This window comes from Necator americanus, chromosome X (genome assembly GCF_031761385.1).
Source record: "Necator americanus strain Aroian chromosome X, whole genome shotgun sequence".
Classification (NCBI taxonomy): Eukaryota; Metazoa; Nematoda; class Chromadorea; order Rhabditida; family Ancylostomatidae; genus Necator; species Necator americanus.
The window spans coordinates 34760710-34779010 of NC_087376.1; the positions used below are offsets into that span (position 1 = coordinate 34760710).

General features: G+C 44.9%; 6 protein-coding genes across 8 annotated transcripts; 4 read left to right on the plus strand and 2 right to left on the minus strand.

The window, feature by feature from the left end:
• Positions 1–140: 140 nt before the first annotated feature.
• On the minus strand, positions 141–1028 carry RB195_026341 (uncharacterized protein; the record flags this gene model as incomplete). Its single annotated transcript, XM_064214848.1, has 1 exon — positions 141–1028. One exon carries the CDS (start codon positions 1026–1028, stop codon positions 141–143), a length of 888 nt encoding a protein of 295 aa, XP_064070729.1.
• A 70-nt stretch (positions 1029–1098) lies between these two features.
• On the minus strand, positions 1099–2418 carry RB195_026342 (uncharacterized protein; the record flags this gene model as incomplete). The annotated part of the gene is made up of 1 exon (XM_064214849.1): positions 1099–2418. The coding sequence occupies one exon, from the start codon at positions 2416–2418 to the stop codon at positions 1099–1101; it is 1320 nt and encodes a 439-aa protein (XP_064070730.1).
• Positions 2419–5277: 2859 nt separating this feature from the next.
• Positions 5278–6680, plus strand: RB195_026343 (uncharacterized protein; the record flags this gene model as incomplete). Of its 2 annotated transcripts, XM_064214851.1 has the most annotated exons (3): positions 5278–5336; positions 5625–5715; positions 6117–6680. In XM_064214851.1, 3 exons carry the CDS (start codon positions 5278–5280, stop codon positions 6678–6680), a joined length of 714 nt encoding a protein of 237 aa, XP_064070731.1. The 2 variants fall into 2 exon arrangements, with proteins under 2 accessions (XP_064070731.1, XP_064070732.1); XM_064214850.1 differs by lacking the exon at positions 5278–5336 and having other exon boundaries at positions 5660–5715; positions 6101–6680.
• A 728-nt stretch (positions 6681–7408) lies between these two features.
• RB195_026344 (uncharacterized protein) lies at positions 7409–8411 on the plus strand (the record flags this gene model as incomplete). The annotated part of the gene is made up of 3 exons (XM_064214852.1): positions 7409–7494; positions 7597–7733; positions 8302–8411. 3 exons carry the CDS (start codon positions 7409–7411, stop codon positions 8409–8411), a joined length of 333 nt encoding a protein of 110 aa, XP_064070733.1.
• Positions 8412–11457: 3046 nt separating this feature from the next.
• Positions 11458–13661, plus strand: RB195_026345 (uncharacterized protein; the record flags this gene model as incomplete). Of its 2 annotated transcripts, XM_064214854.1 has the most annotated exons (6): positions 11458–11572; positions 11758–12113; positions 12175–12365; positions 12491–12736; positions 12897–13265; positions 13412–13661. In XM_064214854.1, 6 exons carry the CDS (start codon positions 11458–11460, stop codon positions 13659–13661), a joined length of 1527 nt encoding a protein of 508 aa, XP_064070734.1. The 2 variants fall into 2 exon arrangements, with proteins under 2 accessions (XP_064070734.1, XP_064070735.1); XM_064214853.1 differs by lacking the exon at positions 12897–13265 and having other exon boundaries at positions 12175–12326.
• A 470-nt stretch (positions 13662–14131) lies between these two features.
• RB195_026346 (uncharacterized protein) lies at positions 14132–14578 on the plus strand (the record flags this gene model as incomplete). The annotated part of the gene is made up of 1 exon (XM_013446434.1): positions 14132–14578. One exon carries the CDS (start codon positions 14132–14134, stop codon positions 14576–14578), a length of 447 nt encoding a protein of 148 aa, XP_013301888.1.
• Between the last annotated feature and the right edge of the window lie 3723 nt (positions 14579–18301).

Below are 18301 nucleotides of genomic sequence, written 5' to 3' on the forward strand. Positions count from 1 at the left end.
TCCAGTTCGAGCGGTGAGGAATATCCGTCTAGTGTTCAAACCGCAGCAATTGTTCTTCTGTTCTTGTGGCTAATTAAACGTTCATGCTCATTTGGAATTCCATCTGTGCGAGGCGCGTAGAGAAAACGGCATCACCTTGATCACCTTGACTCCAGTTGATCTTCGAACTGGTCGAGCGGGCGCCAGTAATTCTTCCATTTTTCCCGATCGCGTGCCAGAGTAGCCCAGTGGTTCCTCCTTTCGCGTGGGACACGAAAAGCATCATATTTTTCTTTGAAGGACTTCGTGAAGAAATCTGACCATCGGGTCGGCGGTCTTCCTGTAGTGCGCTTAATATCGCGGGGAACCCAGTCGCTCACGGCTCTGGTCCAACGGTTGTCATTAAAGCGCATCACGTGTCCGACCCACCTTATTTTACTTTCCTTGGCAAACGCGGAGGCGTCTCTAATCTTCGATCGCTGACGTAGAAGAGAACTTCGAATCCCGTCCCTCACTTGCGTTAAACGGGATACTCCTAGCATCACTCTCTCAATTGCGCGTTTAATGACACTCACCGCGTTTTCTTCCTGCTCGCGAAATGTCCAGGTTTCCGAAGCATAGGTCAAAGCAGGAAGTACGGTGGTGTTGAAGAGGTGAGCACGGAGCCGGGTGTTCCTGGTCTTCTTCACTACATCCTCGATGCTCTTGTACGCTCCCCAAGCCGCTCGTCTCCTCCTGCCCAGCTCGGGGGCCAGGTCGTTCATCATGTTTAGCTCCCGACCCAGATAAACGTAGCAGGTGCATTCGGATATGTTCGTTCCGTTGAGCGTGCATGGGGCATCCGAGACCCATCCGTTCCGCATGAACATCGTCTTTTGTAGATTCAGCTGAACACCGATGCATCCACATGTTTCGTCGAATTCGGTCAGCATTCGTTCCGCTTGGCTGATGCTAGATGATATCAGTACGATGTCATCAGCAAAGCGCAAATGGTGTAGCTGCCGACCATCAGCCTTCACTCCCATGTCCTCCCATTCCAACTTTCGCATTGCGTTCTCGAGGGTGGCTGTGAATATTTTGGGTGAAACTGTATCACCCTGTCGGACCCCCCTCTTCACGTCAATGATGATGTTCTTGTAGAATGGCGAAATTCCGGTCGTGAATTCTGTACAACTCTCGAAGTACCTTTATGTACTGAGTAGGGACGCCTTGGTTGTCCAAGGCTTCCACGACAGCTTCCGTCTCAACTGAGTCGAAGGCCTTTTTCAAGTCGATGAAGGTGAGACAGAGCAGCATCTTGTACTCTCGTGATACCTCGATGAGTTTCGAAACAGTGTGAATGTGGTCAATCGTGCTGAATCCTTTTCGAAACCCTGCTTGCTCGCATGGCTGTCCTTCATCCAAGACTTTTTCAATCCTATTAAGGATTACTCTTGTAAAGAGCTTGTAGATGACGGATAGTAGGCAGATTGGACGATAGTTGCCGATGTCATGTGGATCTCCCTTTTTATACAACAACACGGTCTTGCTGGTCTTCCACTGTTTAGGAACCTTGCATTCCGACAGATCACGTGTAAAGAGCCTCGCCAGGGTGTTGATGAGTACTGGCAGAAGGCTCTTCAGGTGTTCTGGTCTTATTCTGTCGGGACCGGGTGCCGTACGATTTCTTACTGACATGATAGCATGTCGTATTTCGGACGGGAGAACCTCTGCAATGACTTGTCCATCTTCCCTCGGATGGTGAAGAGGTAAGTGGACATGGCTGTCGAAGAGATCAGAGTAGAAGTCGTAGATGATTTTCTCCATCCCCCTTCTCGATGCAATGGCTGTTCCCTTTGGGTTCCGAAGAGCAGTCATCCTCGTCTTGCGACTGGCGAAGTCTCGACGGGCATAGCGGATGCTTTTCCCCGCCTCTGCAGCTTCAGCCAGCACTTCCGCTCTTCTCTCTTTAAGGTCTTCTTTTATCGCCTCTCTGCAAAGCTTTGTCAGCTCGGACGTGAGTTCTTGGTTCCCTGCGGCTCGTGCTGCTCCACACTGGCGTATCAGCTCAAGAGTTTCAAGAGACAGGCGCCTCTTGGTGGTTTTAAAACTCTCAGCCTTCTTCGCGCAGTCGTGAAGGTGTTCAACAAGTCGGTCATATTCCTCGTCGATGTTGTCCATTGCGGAATCTTCCCAAAAGCCGGCTAGCGTAGCGAAGAGATCCCAGTTGATGGTAGTCCTGGGATTTCTCTCTCTGAACTTGGCGGCTTTCTTTGCTCTCCTTGTGAAGGAAAATCTTCCTCGGAGGAGGCGATGGTCCGATCCCGTATAGAACTTTGGTACAACACTGACGTCCGTCAGGCAGAACCTTTTATTGACGATGATGTGGTCTATTTCATTACGATACCCTCCACCGGGTGACTCCCACGTCCAGCGTAGAGAGGAGGGAGAAAACGGCATAGATGAGGAAAGTCGAAAGCGGCTTCGGAGTCCAGAAAAGTTATGTCCATTGGTTTCGAATACGGCTGCTATACTTCGATCACTTTCCTGACAATGAACACCTGCTTGAATAGTCGATCGACCAGGGCAAAAGTCGGCTGGTTTCTTCGCGATGTTTGATAAGCCGATCCAGGATGATCCGCTCAAGAACCTTTTATACTGCACACGCCAGCGATATTCCTCAGTAACTTGTCACTTGTCAGTGTGAAGCGATCCAAGATTGTTTACATTCGGGTAACGTTTCGGCATCGTCGCCTTCGCTAAAGCCTGGAATGTCACAACATTTGCAACACCACCTGTATCACCTGTGCACCCGTTGTTCATCGATTTGCTCCAACGGGTACCAGCAACACTTCCATTTGCCCCGATTGCGCGCAAGTATTGCCTAGTGGCTTCTTTCTCGCGGGGGACTCGAACAGCATCGTATTTTTCTTCGAATGACTTTGTAAAGAGGTCTGACTATCGGGTCACCGGTCTTTCTGCGGTGCGTTTGATGTGACGTGGTATCCAATCATGACGGCCCTGCTCCAACGATTGTCCTTAAAACGCATCACGTGTCCGGCCCACCTAATTTTATTAGCGGTGACGTAGGAGTGAACTTCGAATCCCTCTTTGACTTGCGTTAAGCTCCCTAGCATTATCCTTCCCACTGCGCGTTCTATTACGCTGATCTCATTTTTCTCCAGCTTTTTCTGCAACGGGTCGCGAATTCTACACTGCTAATGCATCGCGTAAGCCAGGTCTTAATGCACAGGGAGAATATGCTACACTGGATGACTCGAATTAGACCAATTTTTGTTTCACTTTCATAACCGTCGATCGATACGGGTTAGTCTGGTGAAGAGTGGTCCCGAGGATTAAGTGAGAATTGTAAGCAAATGTCCCACAAAACTTAAGAAACAATTAATTCGAATTAGAATGTTAGTTTTGAAAAGTTACTGCCTAACTCTAGTGTATTATGCGCAGTTCGCAGGGAAGGCGGCTGACTGCATGGCCTCTGGTGTATTCTATCTAATTTCGTGCAAAACATTGTGAGGACCAACACATCAGACCGCTTTGTGTTCGTATTAAGGGACATCTAAATAGGATGAGACACTCAGATGCAGCGACCCCTCTCAGAGCTCACCGCGGACAATGTCATGGAAAATGCTCCTTTCTGCATAGTTGCCACGATCCTATCGTACGAAATTGTGGCTCGCAGCGCGCTAGAGGCGTTTTGGATAAACGCAAAAGGTACAAAAATAAATAGAAAAAAAGAGTGCATAACCGAGTACAATGAGTTGGCTCTGTATCAACCCCCTTGCGGTTTTGACCTACGGGGTCATATGTGAGTCACATCCTAATTAGTAGTTCCAGTATTAGCGGAGCGATTCAACCACAGAGAGGTCCCCTAAAATCACGGCAACGCGGCTGCTGAGGTAAGGACAACGACGTGGCCTCTTTCGGTTGTAGGTTCTAGCTGTAATATCTTACGAGATGACGGCTTGTTCTAGAAGAGGCTTTTGAGAGGATATGTTGCAAATCCACGTATCTCCCCCATTAGAAGGATTACAACCGGCTAGTCTCGAGGATACGTGGCGTGTCTCCAAGTTGCGGATAGGGGCCTAATCGCGGACCAAAAGCAACGTTGTGCGTGCTCCGAGACGCAGATGGATTTAGGGGATGGACTCCCTGTTCCTGCTGCGCCAGCACTGACTAATGACATCCTTGTATTCGCACTTCAGTCCGGCCAAAACCTGCAATAAGATGACTGGGAGGTGCAAGGGAGGCGATTTTGAGTCGCTTCCAACAAGTAAGCTCCATCTGCCCACTCCGGAAGGACGAGACTTTCTTTTAAAACTCGAAAAACAACTACAAAACCCGAAACTAGGACTAGAGCCCGAAAACCTACCTATAAGTTTTAAAATCATACGCAGGACACAGTAATAAGAAAGAGTCTCCTGATTCTGGAGGAAAGCTTGGTACGGTAGCGCCAGGAAGAAAGGTTAAAGGATTCATCTAGGATATCAAACAGGCAAAAGACTAGGATGGCGATCAGTACTTATAACGCACGTAAGCTTGCATAGAAAGCGGCCATCGAAGGTTTGATGATGCAGGCCAGGAAAATTAAGTATGACGCCATCGGACTGACCGGGAGTAGACGACGCAAGAACTGTTATTAGGAACATGCGACAGTAGAGGAGTTAGTGGAGTTGGCGTCCTCGTCAACACGAGTACGGCAATTAACATTGACTCTTTCGAACAACTTGCGACCCAGATCGGACATTTGCGGATGAGAAGCTGTGGTTGAACGCTAGGTTCGACAACCTTCGTTGTTCACGCTCCAACCTCAAGCTACGAAGAGGAATATGTCGTAGCTTTTTATATGGAGATGGAGAAATTCTTCAGAGAAGATCATACCTTCTATAGCTTCATAGTTGGCGATTTCAATTCCAGAAATTTTCCTCAGATGAACGCCTGAAGAACTTCACGTCGGAACCGACGCCCTTCATTGGAATGGGAGAGAGACTTTCTGAGTTTATCATGACGACTAACACCATCCGTTGGAACTCACAATCCTAGAAGCCCTCACGTGGTAGTCACCCGATGGAAGGTACCATAGTGGAATTGAACATATCATCATCAGTAAAAGGTCTTGCTTGACGGATGTCGCTGTTGTGCCAAAGTTCTATACAGTATCGGACCATCGCCTTCTTTGAGGAAGGTTTTTTTTTCGCATGGAGAGGAGAGAAAGACGTGAGGTTCACCAAGCGAATTCCCAGAACTATCATTAACTGTTATCTATTCGCTACGCTAGCCGGCCGTTTGAAAGATGCCGCAATGGACAACATTGGCGACGAATATAATCAGTTTGTAGAACATCTTAAGGACTGTACGAGGTAAGCGAAGAGTTTAAAAACTGCTACGAGCTGCAGGCAACAATGAATTCACGTCCGAGCTCGCGAGGAGTTGCAGAGAAGTGATAAAAGAAGATATCGAAGAGAGAAAAACACCAGTATTGGCTGAAACAGTAGGGGCGAAAAAAAGCATTAGCTACGCCTGTCGAAACTTCGCCAATTGCAAGACGAAGACGGAGATGCTCTTCGGAACTAAAAGGGAACTATCATCGCATCGAGAAGGGAAATGGAGAAAATCATACAGGGCTTCTAGTCTTATCTCTTTGACAGCCATGTGCACTTGCCTCCTCACCATCTGAGGGAACATGGACATGTCATTCCAGAGATTCTCTCGTCCGAAGTACGACATGCTGTCATATCGGTAAGAAATCGTATTGCATCCAGTTCCGACAGGATAAGATCAGAACCGTCCACCAGTACTTGTCAACACCCTGTTGAGGTTCTTTACGCATCATCTGTCAGAATGCTAGGTTCCTAAACAGTGTTGTTCAGTAAAACCATGTTGTTGTATAAGAAGGGAGATCCACATGACATCGGGAACTATCGTCCAATCTGCATACTATCAGTCATCTACAACCTCTTTGCAATAATGATCCCTAACAGGATCGAATAGTGTCAGATGAAAGTCAGTCATACGAGCAAGCCGTCTTCCGAAAAGGACTAGGCACGGTTGTCCATATTCATTTTGTTTCGAGATACTGCGAGAGTATAAGATGCCGCTTTGTCTCATCTTCATCGACATAAAGAAGGCCTTCGACTCAGTTGAAAAGGAAGGAGTTTGCCATAGAAGCCTTGGATAACCAAGGCGTCCCTACTCAGTACATAAAAGTACTTCGAGAGTTGTACAGTAACTTCACGAACGGAATTTCTCCATTCTACAAGAATATCATCATTGATGTGAAGAGGGGAGTCCGACAGGTTGATACAATCTCACCCAAAACATTCACAGCCACTCTCAAGAACGCAATGCGAAAGTTGGAATGGGACGACAGGGGAGTGAAGGTCGATGGTCGGCAGCTACACCATTTGCGCTTTGCTGATGACATCGTACTGATATCATCTAGCATCAGCCAAGCGGAACGAATGCTGACCAAATTCGACGAAACATGTGGATGCTTCAGTCTTCTGCTGAAGCTGGAAAAACTATGTTCATGCGAAAAGGAATGGATGGGATGCCCTACTTACGCTCAACGGAACGAAGATATTCGAATTTCGAATGCAGCCGCTACGTTTATCTGGGTCATGGACATGAAGAACGACCTGACCCTGAGCTGTGTAGGAGGAAACGAGCGGGTTGGGGAGCTTGTAAGGGCGTCGAGGACGTAGTGAAGAAGACCGGGAACAAGCGGATTCGTGGTCACCTCTTCAGCACCACCATACTTCCTGCTTTGACAAGATTTTCTTTGCAGCGTACTAAATAAACTTAGTGAAAGAGTCGGCTTCATCCTCTTGGTCAGTGATCCAATATTGATCAACACCCATTGGCCGAACTTCTTTTTCCTTTCATTGTCTTTCGAACCGGCCAGGTCGAGCTACATTTGATATGGAACTCCACGGCTCCTTTAATGAAATCGCATCGTGAAGCTGATAAGAACTGAATGGTAGTCGAAGTCGAATGTCTCAGACAGCTCTGGACTTGTAAATATCTGGCAGAGGGGTGTTCTTTGTCAGAACGTAATTGAGGTGAAGTTCAAGTGTCGGCATCGTCGACTTGCGCTGCTTCTCTTGGTTAAAGAGGTTGTCTCTTTCTGAATAAACTGATGGCATCTCGAATCCTCGCAAGGATCTATCAGGCGATTTTCGTTGTCCGACGTTTGCTTCACGAGATAATGCCATTTTCCAAGCGTCTCGGATCATTGTTTGAGTCCCATGCTTGCATTCACATCAATTCCGCCTGTTACTGTCAAATGATTCAAGTTATCATTGATGATCCAAATACCTGCATCAAGTCCTTGTAGTCGTTCCTCAGAGCTTTTGTGCTCCTACTTTCCTCTCATCAACTTCGCCGCAGTATATGGTGCAGTCACCGACATTATATGTTGGGCTGAGCTCTTATGCGTGGTTCCTCCAAGGCAGCAAGCGGCGCAAGCAGATGTCGCAATAGTCTGGACAGAGCGGCTTGTTCTCTCGACAACGACCGGTAGTTCAGCGTTGCGCGAGTGTTTATTGCTTAGATGTGAACAATTAGATGTGTGATGTATATGTTGCTGTTGTTTTCAATCACTCGGAAAGCCTATTACAGAACAGCGTCGGTGTCTCGCACACATACTATCCTACTTCAAGATTTGGATCTGGAGACGAAATTCGTGCAAGCGTTATTCGATTTCAATCCTCAAGAGGAAGGTGAACTCCCGTTCAAACGCGGCGAGATTATTACTCGTAAGTTGAAAAAGATTGTTTATACCGAACGTTCACCTCATATAGGTTTTTTTTTTCTTCCAAGTGCAGGCGAACTAAAGAAGTGTTTGAGGCTCGCTTCAACTTCATTCATCAGTTACTCAGTTAAAGTATTAGGGAAAATGTAGTTGGGGAGAAGGGAAGGAGGTGTCAGTGGCGCCCTTATTTCTGGAAGTAAGTAACTAAATCAGTCGAGCCCCTAAGACCTAAACATTAGCCTTAGAAGATCTATGACATGTAAGCTAAAGTTACTAAGGGAGAAAAGTAAGATAACATTAAAAATTATTACATTAACGAACGCGTGGGTCTTTAATAAGACGCGCTTTACAGAGTACTTGAGTCTGAGTGGAAATAAAGTGAAAATAAGAGCTATGGCTATTTGGGTAGTATTCTTCGACACAAAGCTTCTAATATGGGTAAACAGGATATAAAGACTGAAAAACAATTGAACCATGATCTTAATTTTTGCGCTAAGAATTCATCCACTTTTTCTTTAAATCGTATTTCGGTTAACTGACATCTGTTGATATCTTTTGGATTTATATTTCAGTGATCAACAAGGACGACATGAATTGGTGGGAAGGATCGCTGAACAACAAACGGGGAGTTTTTCCCGCCAACTACGTGTGTCCGTTCAACCGCTCTCCCTCTAATACATGAGGATGGTGTTGAAGGCAATGAAGAAAGTTCTATAAGTCATTTTCTTGTCACAATGAGCTCCGACGGTGACTATGGTCCTGTTCTTGAATCGTGTCATTGATTGCATGGTAATTCCAGTGTTGTAGGATGCTATTGCTCCTGTAAATCTAACAAGTTGACACCATTCGTAGAAGAGGATGTAGAACCGTCATTCCCTAAAAATACGGTCCACAAGAAGCATGAGATTGTCACAACTTATTATGTATATCCGCTGCATATTATTGGTTACTTTTTCGTCTGAAATTCCACATTCAATTTCATACCTAGTATAGAATTGTATAGAGTCTCTCGTATTTTATATGATGCATGTGTTTGAAATCATTTGCAGTAGTTACGGTGAATTCGCATTGCCAAGTTTGTGCTTTGCTTTCTTTGTTTCTCCTTTGTTTCGGGATTTCACTTTTTGATTGCTCCTCTTGTACATGCTTGCGCACATTGCGAGATGAGTCGTATCACTGAAATAAAGCACGTCACTGCTCAGGTTGACAAAAAGTCATGATTCTAATCCCAGTTCTAGATAAACGAGCTTCCGAATAATCTGAGAGCTCCGTTGTCACCGAAACAAAGTTTGGAAGAAGCAACCAACATGACATTATTGTCCATTTGTCTTTCCCTACCAAGAAGCGTTGCCCTAGTCTAGGCGTTGTGCTCTGCTTCCTACGCTGGTTTTTGGATCGGTTGCGAACAGGGATGTAGAAGTACGATTTCTCGTTGAATGATTTCTCCACTGTTTTGTAGCGTGTGTCTTGACGTATTAATTTATAAAAGCCAACAATGTTTTGTGTTTGACACAATTCTGCAGATTTCGTAGAGAGAAGCTGGGACGTTTAGCGTTGTGTTGATGCCAGCAAAAAGGTGGTGTGATCGCAGGCTACTTCTCGTTATCTCTTTCGCTACATAGGGGGCCTGGTGCGCAAATGATAACACTGTCGACGGGATAAATGTGTAAAGCCTGAATTTCGACATTTATGAGAGCTCTACGACTGGAAATGAATAGGTATATGTACGCCGCGATTTGAATTAGTTTCATTGTTCTTGACTTTTCTATCGTATAGTTCTATATGGTGAAAGTATGCTAGACCTAGAACGTTTTTGATGAATGCAACAGAGCGAGAAGAACGGCTTCACTCTTCTTCTTTCATGATGTTACAAAACCGTGTAATATCTACAAAACGAGTTAGATTGAGAAGCAGAATTGGTGTATGGTAAAAATGGGTGGGATTTCGGCTCGTTCGCGAGCTAGAAACTATTCGCAATCGTGTAGTTTAGTGGAATTTTGTTGTTTCAAAGTTTCGCTCTCAACTCAAAATCAAAACTCACTCTAAATAGATTCACTCAGATTGAGAAGCTGAGTCGATGTAAAGGGTAAAAATTGGTCGAATATTGGACCTTTCGCGAGGAAGAGAATTTTCGGAATTGTGTAGTGCAGTTTTGTTATAGTAAGGTTCCACAGCTGATAGAATCGATAAAACCCTCCAATTGTTACAGCTTCACTCAAATTGGGTGCCGATGCGCTCGAGGCAGGGCGGCGAAAGTAACGGTCGATTGGAATCGAGGCGGGGGAATTGGGAACTGCAACGACGAGTACTGATATCAAGAGTCCCCTCTCAAGGCTTCACGCATCACCGCTTTGCTTTGAGCGTGGAAGCATACGGAACCGAGCTTCATGTGGTTTAGACTCGACTATAGTTCCATGTACAATACTTCTTACTTGATCGCTTACTTTGCCGACGAGATCGATGCGACGGACAGTATTGTTGTAAATTAGCACGTTGTTCAAAGATGCGTATGCGATGACTGTATTCCATAAAAGTGACGAGTTCTTAGAACTTTCTCATCAAGTTTCTGAATGCTTTATATTACGGGAGTCACTTTTAATCTTGTTACTTGTGCCCTTTGTAGACCCGTTCATATTAAAAGACGAAGACAACTTCACATTTAAAAAATGCCAGGACCAATTCAATTGGTCGATAAGGATGATAGGCATGCTTCAAAGTAAAAGCAAAGTGTAAGTCTAAGCCTAAGCCTAATTCGGGATTGCTTGTTTCCCATGCGGTATGGCGAAAGTTTAATTACCTTATTTTCCCCTAAAAAAATTGCTGTGAACTTAAGTTCATTTCGACGAGGGCGAACAGTACGATTTCACAGCTCAGGCTTCCAATCCTTCCGAATCAACCGGGGTTGGCATGGTGGACGCATCTGTCCGGATTTCATTGCGGTTTGGCCAAAGTAGTGAATTGTGGGCACTTTTCACCCAAAAATGTTACGGCCCAAGCTTCTCCGCTGTAGAGACGATATGTGCGATTACCTAGCTAAGGCTTGCATCAGCCAGGATTAACCTTTTGCTCTGTCTCTGGATTGAGTATTTTCAGCGCAGTTTGACCGAAATTCATTAATGCGGAGAGTTTTCGTTAAAGAAATGCGGAAACCTTAGCTTCACCATGGTAAGGACGAACGGTGTGACTATTTACTTGACGCATACTACACTCGGTTTTGACCACCGCCGCTGTGGTGACCGCATGTTTCTGACTGAGTGTTTTCAATGGCGGAAATTGTTAAATTCATTCAATTTATATAAAAAGCTCACTCCTTAGCTTCGCAACGATAAGGACGACCGGTAAAAATCCATGGCTTTACGTCGCTAGGGATTACCCGTTGTTGTTCTGGTGAGCGCATCTCTTTAGATTATTTCTGCAGCCCGACTAGAGCGTGTGCAACCAGTCGCGCTATCACACCACAGCATCACAAGTCAAGTCGTACTGACTCAACCTTAGTTGTTGCAAACACAATGAAGAACGGCATAAGTACTGCGGCATGTTTTGCATTAAAAAAGGATATGGTCACTGGCGCACCAATCGACCTGGGATGCGCCAATGCATCCCAAATGTCATTCGTAATGGTTGAGGTTTTGGAAAACGTGTTAGCCTATACAATGACAGCCGATGTGTCAAGTCAATGATTTTATCCTCGTAGACAAGTCTGGTACCAATTTATCAATTCCGGAGGGATGAAAGGCTTGGTTCGCACTACTTCGGCTTCGAAGCATCGACCGCGTCGCTACAACGAATCTCTAACCGACTGCACCTCAACATTCGACTTCGACTTCGACTTCGTCTCGGCAGGTTCAACCATGCCACAAAGGTGTACGGCAAGTAGCCCGGTCCTTGGGCCAAGGCTACGGGCTAGCTAAGTGAGGAGGTAGTACGACGATTCCGGGGTCAGGCTGCTAGCTTGCTAGTGCGACAAGCCGACCGAGAACAACATCCCCGTCTCATCATACTGCTAACGTCTACTATGTGTTCTTTAGAAGCTAGGGCGTACCCCAGAAGCGACTCGCATTGTCCTCGCCCGGGCAATGTGGCAAATATGCGAGGGCTACCGGAAGGAGGACAGAGCCGCCCAAAGAAGTTAGTCCGCCATCGCCAACAACATCCATTGCGCTTGGTAACACTTAACGTTGGGACGCGTACTGGAAGAAGTCGTGAACTGGCAGACAGTCTCAGAAAACGCCGTGTTGACATATGCTGTGTACAGGAGACTCGCTGGAAAGTCTCCAAGTCAAGGGAATTAGGCTATGACTACAAGCTCATTTACCACTGCACATCAAATAGCAATGGCATTGGTATCATATTGAACGAGTCCTTTAGAAACAGCGTCACAGCGGTGGATCGACTATCAGATCGTCTGATGGCTGTAAAAGGAAGAGGAAAAGGCGTGCTTTTAGGAAGATCTAGAGCAGTACGTCCAATTCCTCGAAGGCGAAGAAGTACTTCTAATCGGAGGAGACTTCAACGGTTCTCGGAAAGACGGATTCGAGAGTTCTCATGGTGGATACGGTTATAGAGCTCGTAACGACGACGGGCTGCGAATCCTGGAGTATGCTGTTGCAAGTGACCTGATCATTGCTAACACGCAGTATCGGAAACGATAATCGCATTTGATCACGTACACCAGCGGCGGTCGTGAAACGCAAATAGATTTCTGGATGTTACGCCGACGAGATCGCCGACTTCTGCAGGATTCAAAAGTCATCCCTACAGAACATGTCGCTGCCCAACACCATTTGCTCGTCATGGACTTGAGAGTCTCCCGTCCAAGAAAAAGACATCCAAGGACAGAAACACAGCTAATCAAATGGCAGAATCTGGAAGACCGAAAGGAGGTGTTTTCGCGTCCGTGGCTTCATCTACACTTCTCACCCTACTCGTAGTGAGGAGGAAATGTGGTCGTCTACTTCCAGCGTTACACGATGACCTCGGAGAACACTCTGGGAAGGACGACTCTAGGTAAGCGCAATATACAAAAGACTACGTGGTTTTGGAACGAGGACATTCAGACGGCATTTCGTGAGAAGTCCAAGTATAAGCTTTGGTGGAGAACACGTCAGCTTGAAGATCGGGGTGCTTACGTAACTGCGAAGAGGGAGGTTAGGAAGGCATTTTCAAGGCGAAGTAGGACCGCTACAATGCTGTGTACGACATGTTTGATACCAGGGAAGGCGAGGGGAGTGTATAGTTTAGTCAGAGCGCGTCATCGCTCAACGTTGAATATGGAGCACACCAAAATCGTTAAGGGAGCTGATGGAGCCGTTCTGCGTCGCTCTAGTCAGATCCTAGAGAGGTGGCGAGAGTACTACAATCATTTGTGTAACGAAGAGCTCTGTCAACCTCCTATCCCAACTGTTCCCACCGTCGGGGGTCCTATTCTACTAATTACTGCCGTCGAAGTCAGTGCCCTCGCAAAAATGAAGTCGAACAAGGCAACCGTTCCTGATGACATACTTGCTGATGTCTGGAAGCTGCTAGGAGATCGAGGGTCCGTGTGGCTCGCAACTCTTCTATTTAACAACTTCTATTTAACAAGATCGTTGCAGAAGGACGGACTCCAGACGTTTGGCAAACTTCCGTGACCGTGCCTGTCTGGAAAGGGAAAGGAGACATTGCTGAATGCACTTCGTACAGGCCTCTGCGACTGCTGTGCCATACGATGAAGGTTTTTGAGCGTGTCCTGGAAGCTTGTTTGAGGAAAATTGTCAGCGTTTCACTCAACCAGTGCGGCTTTGTGAAGGACTGCAGCACTATAGATGCTATCCATGCTGTCCGTATCCTCCTGGAGAAACATCGAGAGGAGAACCGCAGTGTGCATCTTGCTTTTCTCGATCTCGAGAAAGCTTTCGACCGTACCCCCATGGGCTGTTATGGATGTCCATGAAGTCGCATAGAGTACCAGAAGAATATGTGCGGTGGACGAAGCTGCTTTATGCGAAGCCTACCAGCATTGTACGATGTGCTGCTGGAACAAGCAGGCCATTCTCTGTACAAGTAGGGGTTCACCAGGGTTCTTCCTTCTCACCCCTGCTGTTCATGCTGTGCATGGACACGATAACGAAATAAATCCAGAAGCAACATCCGTGGACCCTACTCTTTGCCGACGATATCATGCTCGCGTCGAAGTCTCGAGGTGATCTTCAAAAACAAGTACGTCTTGGAAGAATCGGCTGCAGCAACATGGATTGCGCCTCAATATATCAAAAACTGAGTACATGGAGTGCGGACCAAGGATAGAGGAAGGTTGAATTAGTGTCGATGGCACCGACTTAAACAAGGTGGACTGTTTGAAGTGCCTTGGATCCAAAGTGACTTCCACAGGCGACATTGATCAAGAAGGTCGAGCACGTGTTAATGTGGCATGGACGAAACGGAAAATGGCAACAGGCGTACTGTCCGACAAGAAAGTCCCCGTCAAGAAAGTCCAAGAAGAAAGAAGAGAGGAAGATCTACAGGACGGTTGTGCGTTCTGTTGCCATTTACGAACGCGAGTGCTGGCCGACGACGAAAGCCTTGGAAAGATTGTTGCACGCTATGGAGATGCGGATGTTGAGGTGGACGATAGGTGTAACGCTAAAAGGCAAAGTATCCAACGACACTGTACGCTCCATCTTCGGCGTCATACCGATAACTGAGAAGATGAAGGAGGCGCGACTGAGATGGTTTGGTCACGTCTTGCGGCGAGAAAAAGATTCTGTTGTCAAAACCGCTCTGAAGCTCGACGTTTCTGGCGTGAGGGAGGCCAAAGATTCGCTGGTTGGACCGTGTGAAGCTGGATATGATAGATGCGTGTTTGTGTAAGGCTGATGCAATGGATAGAACCAAATGGAAGACAAGAAGCAGAAAGGCGGATCCTGCAACAACGCCGGACAAACGCTTTGAAGAAGAAGAAGACTTGTCGTGCGGACATGCCGCAAAACGACATTGAGTAAGTAGAGCCACTCATCGTGAATCTCCCTGGATCGCGCATTTTGATCTCGGTTTGGAAAAATTGTAAATTAACCGTGAATTCTAAAAAAATACCTGAACCTTACCTTCCTAGGTTTTTTGAGACCATCTGCGTTTACAGAGCTTAGGGTTACTTTTCCCTCAGTAATCCACTGCTGATCTGGTGGATGAATCTCCACGAGTGGTCCATTTTGGGCGCCCGGTTTCAAAATAAAATCGTTCATTGTCTGTAAATTCCAATCTAAAAACACCGAAGCACTACCTTCCTAGATTTTGTGAGACCCTGCACGTCTACCGACCTCAGGCTTGTTTTTCCCTGTATAAACCAGTGCTGATCTCGCGGATGATTGATTCTCCCTGGATATGGAACGGGTAATCCGCTTCACAAGCGACAGCAGTTATCGTAATCGTGACAGGAGTATTTGTGTGAACCAATTCTGATAACTCTCCCACTCCTCTCATTGAGCCTCACAGCTGTAGCCAAGCGTCTACCATGTGAACATACTACTGTGATCAAAAAGTAGTAAGACTTTTGAAATAGAGCAAAAACGGCATACTACTCTTCAATATTCATTCCACCAACTTCAAACGCTGCAATACACTTTTAGCAACGTTCCTTCCAATGTTTGAAACATATTTTACACTCGATTTCTGGGATGACCTTCATCACCTTCGCTTTTACCTCCTCAATCAAGTTAAAACGGGAACAGCCAGAAGTAAGACGGAGCCAAATCAGGTGAACATAATGCGGTTGCGGAACGATATGAGTGGATTTTTGATTTTAAAAAAGTCGCAAACAACCAAAGCCGTACGAGATGGCGCATCGAAGACTGAAGTTTTCCAGGAAACCTCAACAAACGTAGCTCATTAACAACTGTCATGAAATTTGACACAGATGTCAGCAAAGGTTGTGCCAAAATATGAAAAAAACTATGAATTTGGATAGACCCGGGAATTTTAAATGGAAAAGTCTCACTACTTTTTGATCACGGTAGTAGTACCTCTAAATTAAACAGTTTCAATACCGTATTCGCAACAGCAAAAACTATGTTTGTACAAGCGTAATAAGCAGAACGTTGAAGATCTTCTTCTCATGTATTTAGACTCTAACCTACGCACATTAGAAGGCAGAACCTTTTTGCTCGATGTGCATTAGCTTTTGAATTTGAAAAAAAAAAGAAAATGAAATGGATGAAAAATGAAAATGAAAATAAGGCTGTAACAATGTGTTCGCAGAGAGGAGAAAAACCAGGAATCTGTGGCATTCCTGAGGATATGATCACCCGAATCGGTTTGGCTTCTTCAATTCATGTACTATTTTCAAGTAATACTCGATGCAAAAAATTGTTTATTTGGCTTCAGTTTCGTGAACGTATACACGTAATTATGTAAAATTGGCAATCATTAAAAGCTATTAATAATCCAAGAGATTACGACAATATCACTGTTGAAGGCTTGCATTTCTGTTGTTCAATCTGTATTCTGAATGCGTGTTTGTTCGGAAAGAATTGCCTTCAAGTGACAACACCATAACTGATAAGACTTTAGTCCCATTTTTTCGAAATTTTGGAGCAGAAATACTAGATCATAGAGAAGAATTTTACACTACAGTATCAACATTCCAGAATTTGCAGAGATGCAGAAGTTCGAGTAATTTTAACGACGTCGTTAAAATTGTTTTAATCGAATTAATCATTGTAACTTATTCGATGAAAGCAGCAATACTTCGTAATGAGTGTATCGTTTTTTTTTTAAATATTTCCATTTCCTCACTTTTCACTTTTCTTTCGACATCTTCATATTGATTTCAGCTTTTGTAAAAATCTCCGATGTTGTTTTTTTTTTTCCAAGCGACTACTTGGGTTTGGGATGTAGTTCTCAAGAATAGAAGCGAAAATGCGGAACATGTTTTCCTTATCTTTTTACCTTTTACATAGAGTTATTGGAATGTCAACAGAGATTTGTTACCGAGAGCAGAATAACTCTTTCTTAGGAATGGATGAAATTCTAAAATAGTCTACCAGAATTTGTAATCGTTTCAAATTCAAGTAGTTTCTGCAGATTGTTGATCATGATCTTGGGCTATTGATCATCTACCGACAACGTATCGACCACCCATGGAACCCCTCGGTAGGTCACTGGAAAATCGACTTGCTATGCTCTGTCATCTACCACACTATGCAAATAGAAAACAAAAATGTAAGGTTAAACAACTGGTACAGTAGGGGAAGTACTTCACTTAAGATATAAAGTGCAGTTTTCATCTAAGTTAAAGGCATCACCCCACGAATCTGAGGTGGTACGGATTTCAAGTGGAGAATTCGTATACGGCATAGTAGATTATGGAGAGGGTGGTGATTCCGTCCAGTTCTTCCTAATTGCAGTAAAAAAAAGGCTGGCGTGCTCCAGTCGAACTCCTTGAAGAAAATAGTGCTCCAGAACGCCTGAAGCCGTATCTTCCGGGCCGTTTTTTACGGCAATTAAGAAGAAATAGATGGAATTACCCTTCTCTCCATAATCTACGATCCCGTGTAGGCATAACCCATCTGAAACCCGCACCACCCCAGATTCGTGGAGTGATGCCTTTAATCTGTATCCATAAAGATTTCTGGTATCTTTAAGAGGAAGCAGTAAATCAAACTGGGATCGATGCTATCGGCAAAGTCGTTTGTAATTCCAGGCAAACACAATCTTGCCCAATCACATCGATCGCCTTTTGTGGTAGCACTGGTTGATTCCAGGATTCAGTGAGTGTTATTGGATTTTCGTTGCTAAACGGTGAAATTTCACTTTTCTCTTGACCCTCTTTTGTAGCCTTAAGGATAAAGTAACCTCTTTTTCAGGACTCTATGAAGGTCAATGCATCTTTAATCTGTTCCAGTACTTTCTAAAACAAACAAGATTGTCAGCAACATTTATTTGGAGGGAAAGAACAGAAATGCTGCGAAATTTCCTTTGGTAGTTGATAAACAATGTATCCAAGATGTACAAGTTCATTGAATAAACAGTCCTAGTATTGAGTTGTTAAGTGCTCCATTCTAATATACTCTGTTACGCATAAAAAATTCAAGCAGTAGTCAGATAAAAGCAGTTGCTACTAATACTGTTGCTGTTTTAGTTCGAAATCCTTGTAGTGTTTTACACACTTTTACGAGAGAAGGAAGACATCTTGTGACAATATACTACTATTTAAAAAACTACGTCATCTACTAAATACAAAAGGAACGTTTTTTTAACATTCGAACAGATTTTACCAGCCAGCATAGGCTTGATTAGGATTGCTTAGGCTTGCTCAGGCATAACATAAGCTTACTTAGCCCAAGGCGAGACCGCATCTCTGAAGAATGCGTTTTTTCTGCCTGGATTAGGTAAAATTGTGAAAACTGGACCCACCTCTTTCAGAAGACAATCAAATCCGTCCTCCAAATACATCCGGATGGTCCACAGGCCACCTTAGACTTAGCTTAGGCTTATTTTTAGGAAAGCCAGAATCTCCACAGATTGTATTTTCTCTCCCCGGTTTGGGAAAAATTGTGAAAAGTGGACACATTTCTTTAAGATGACCCTCAAACCCAT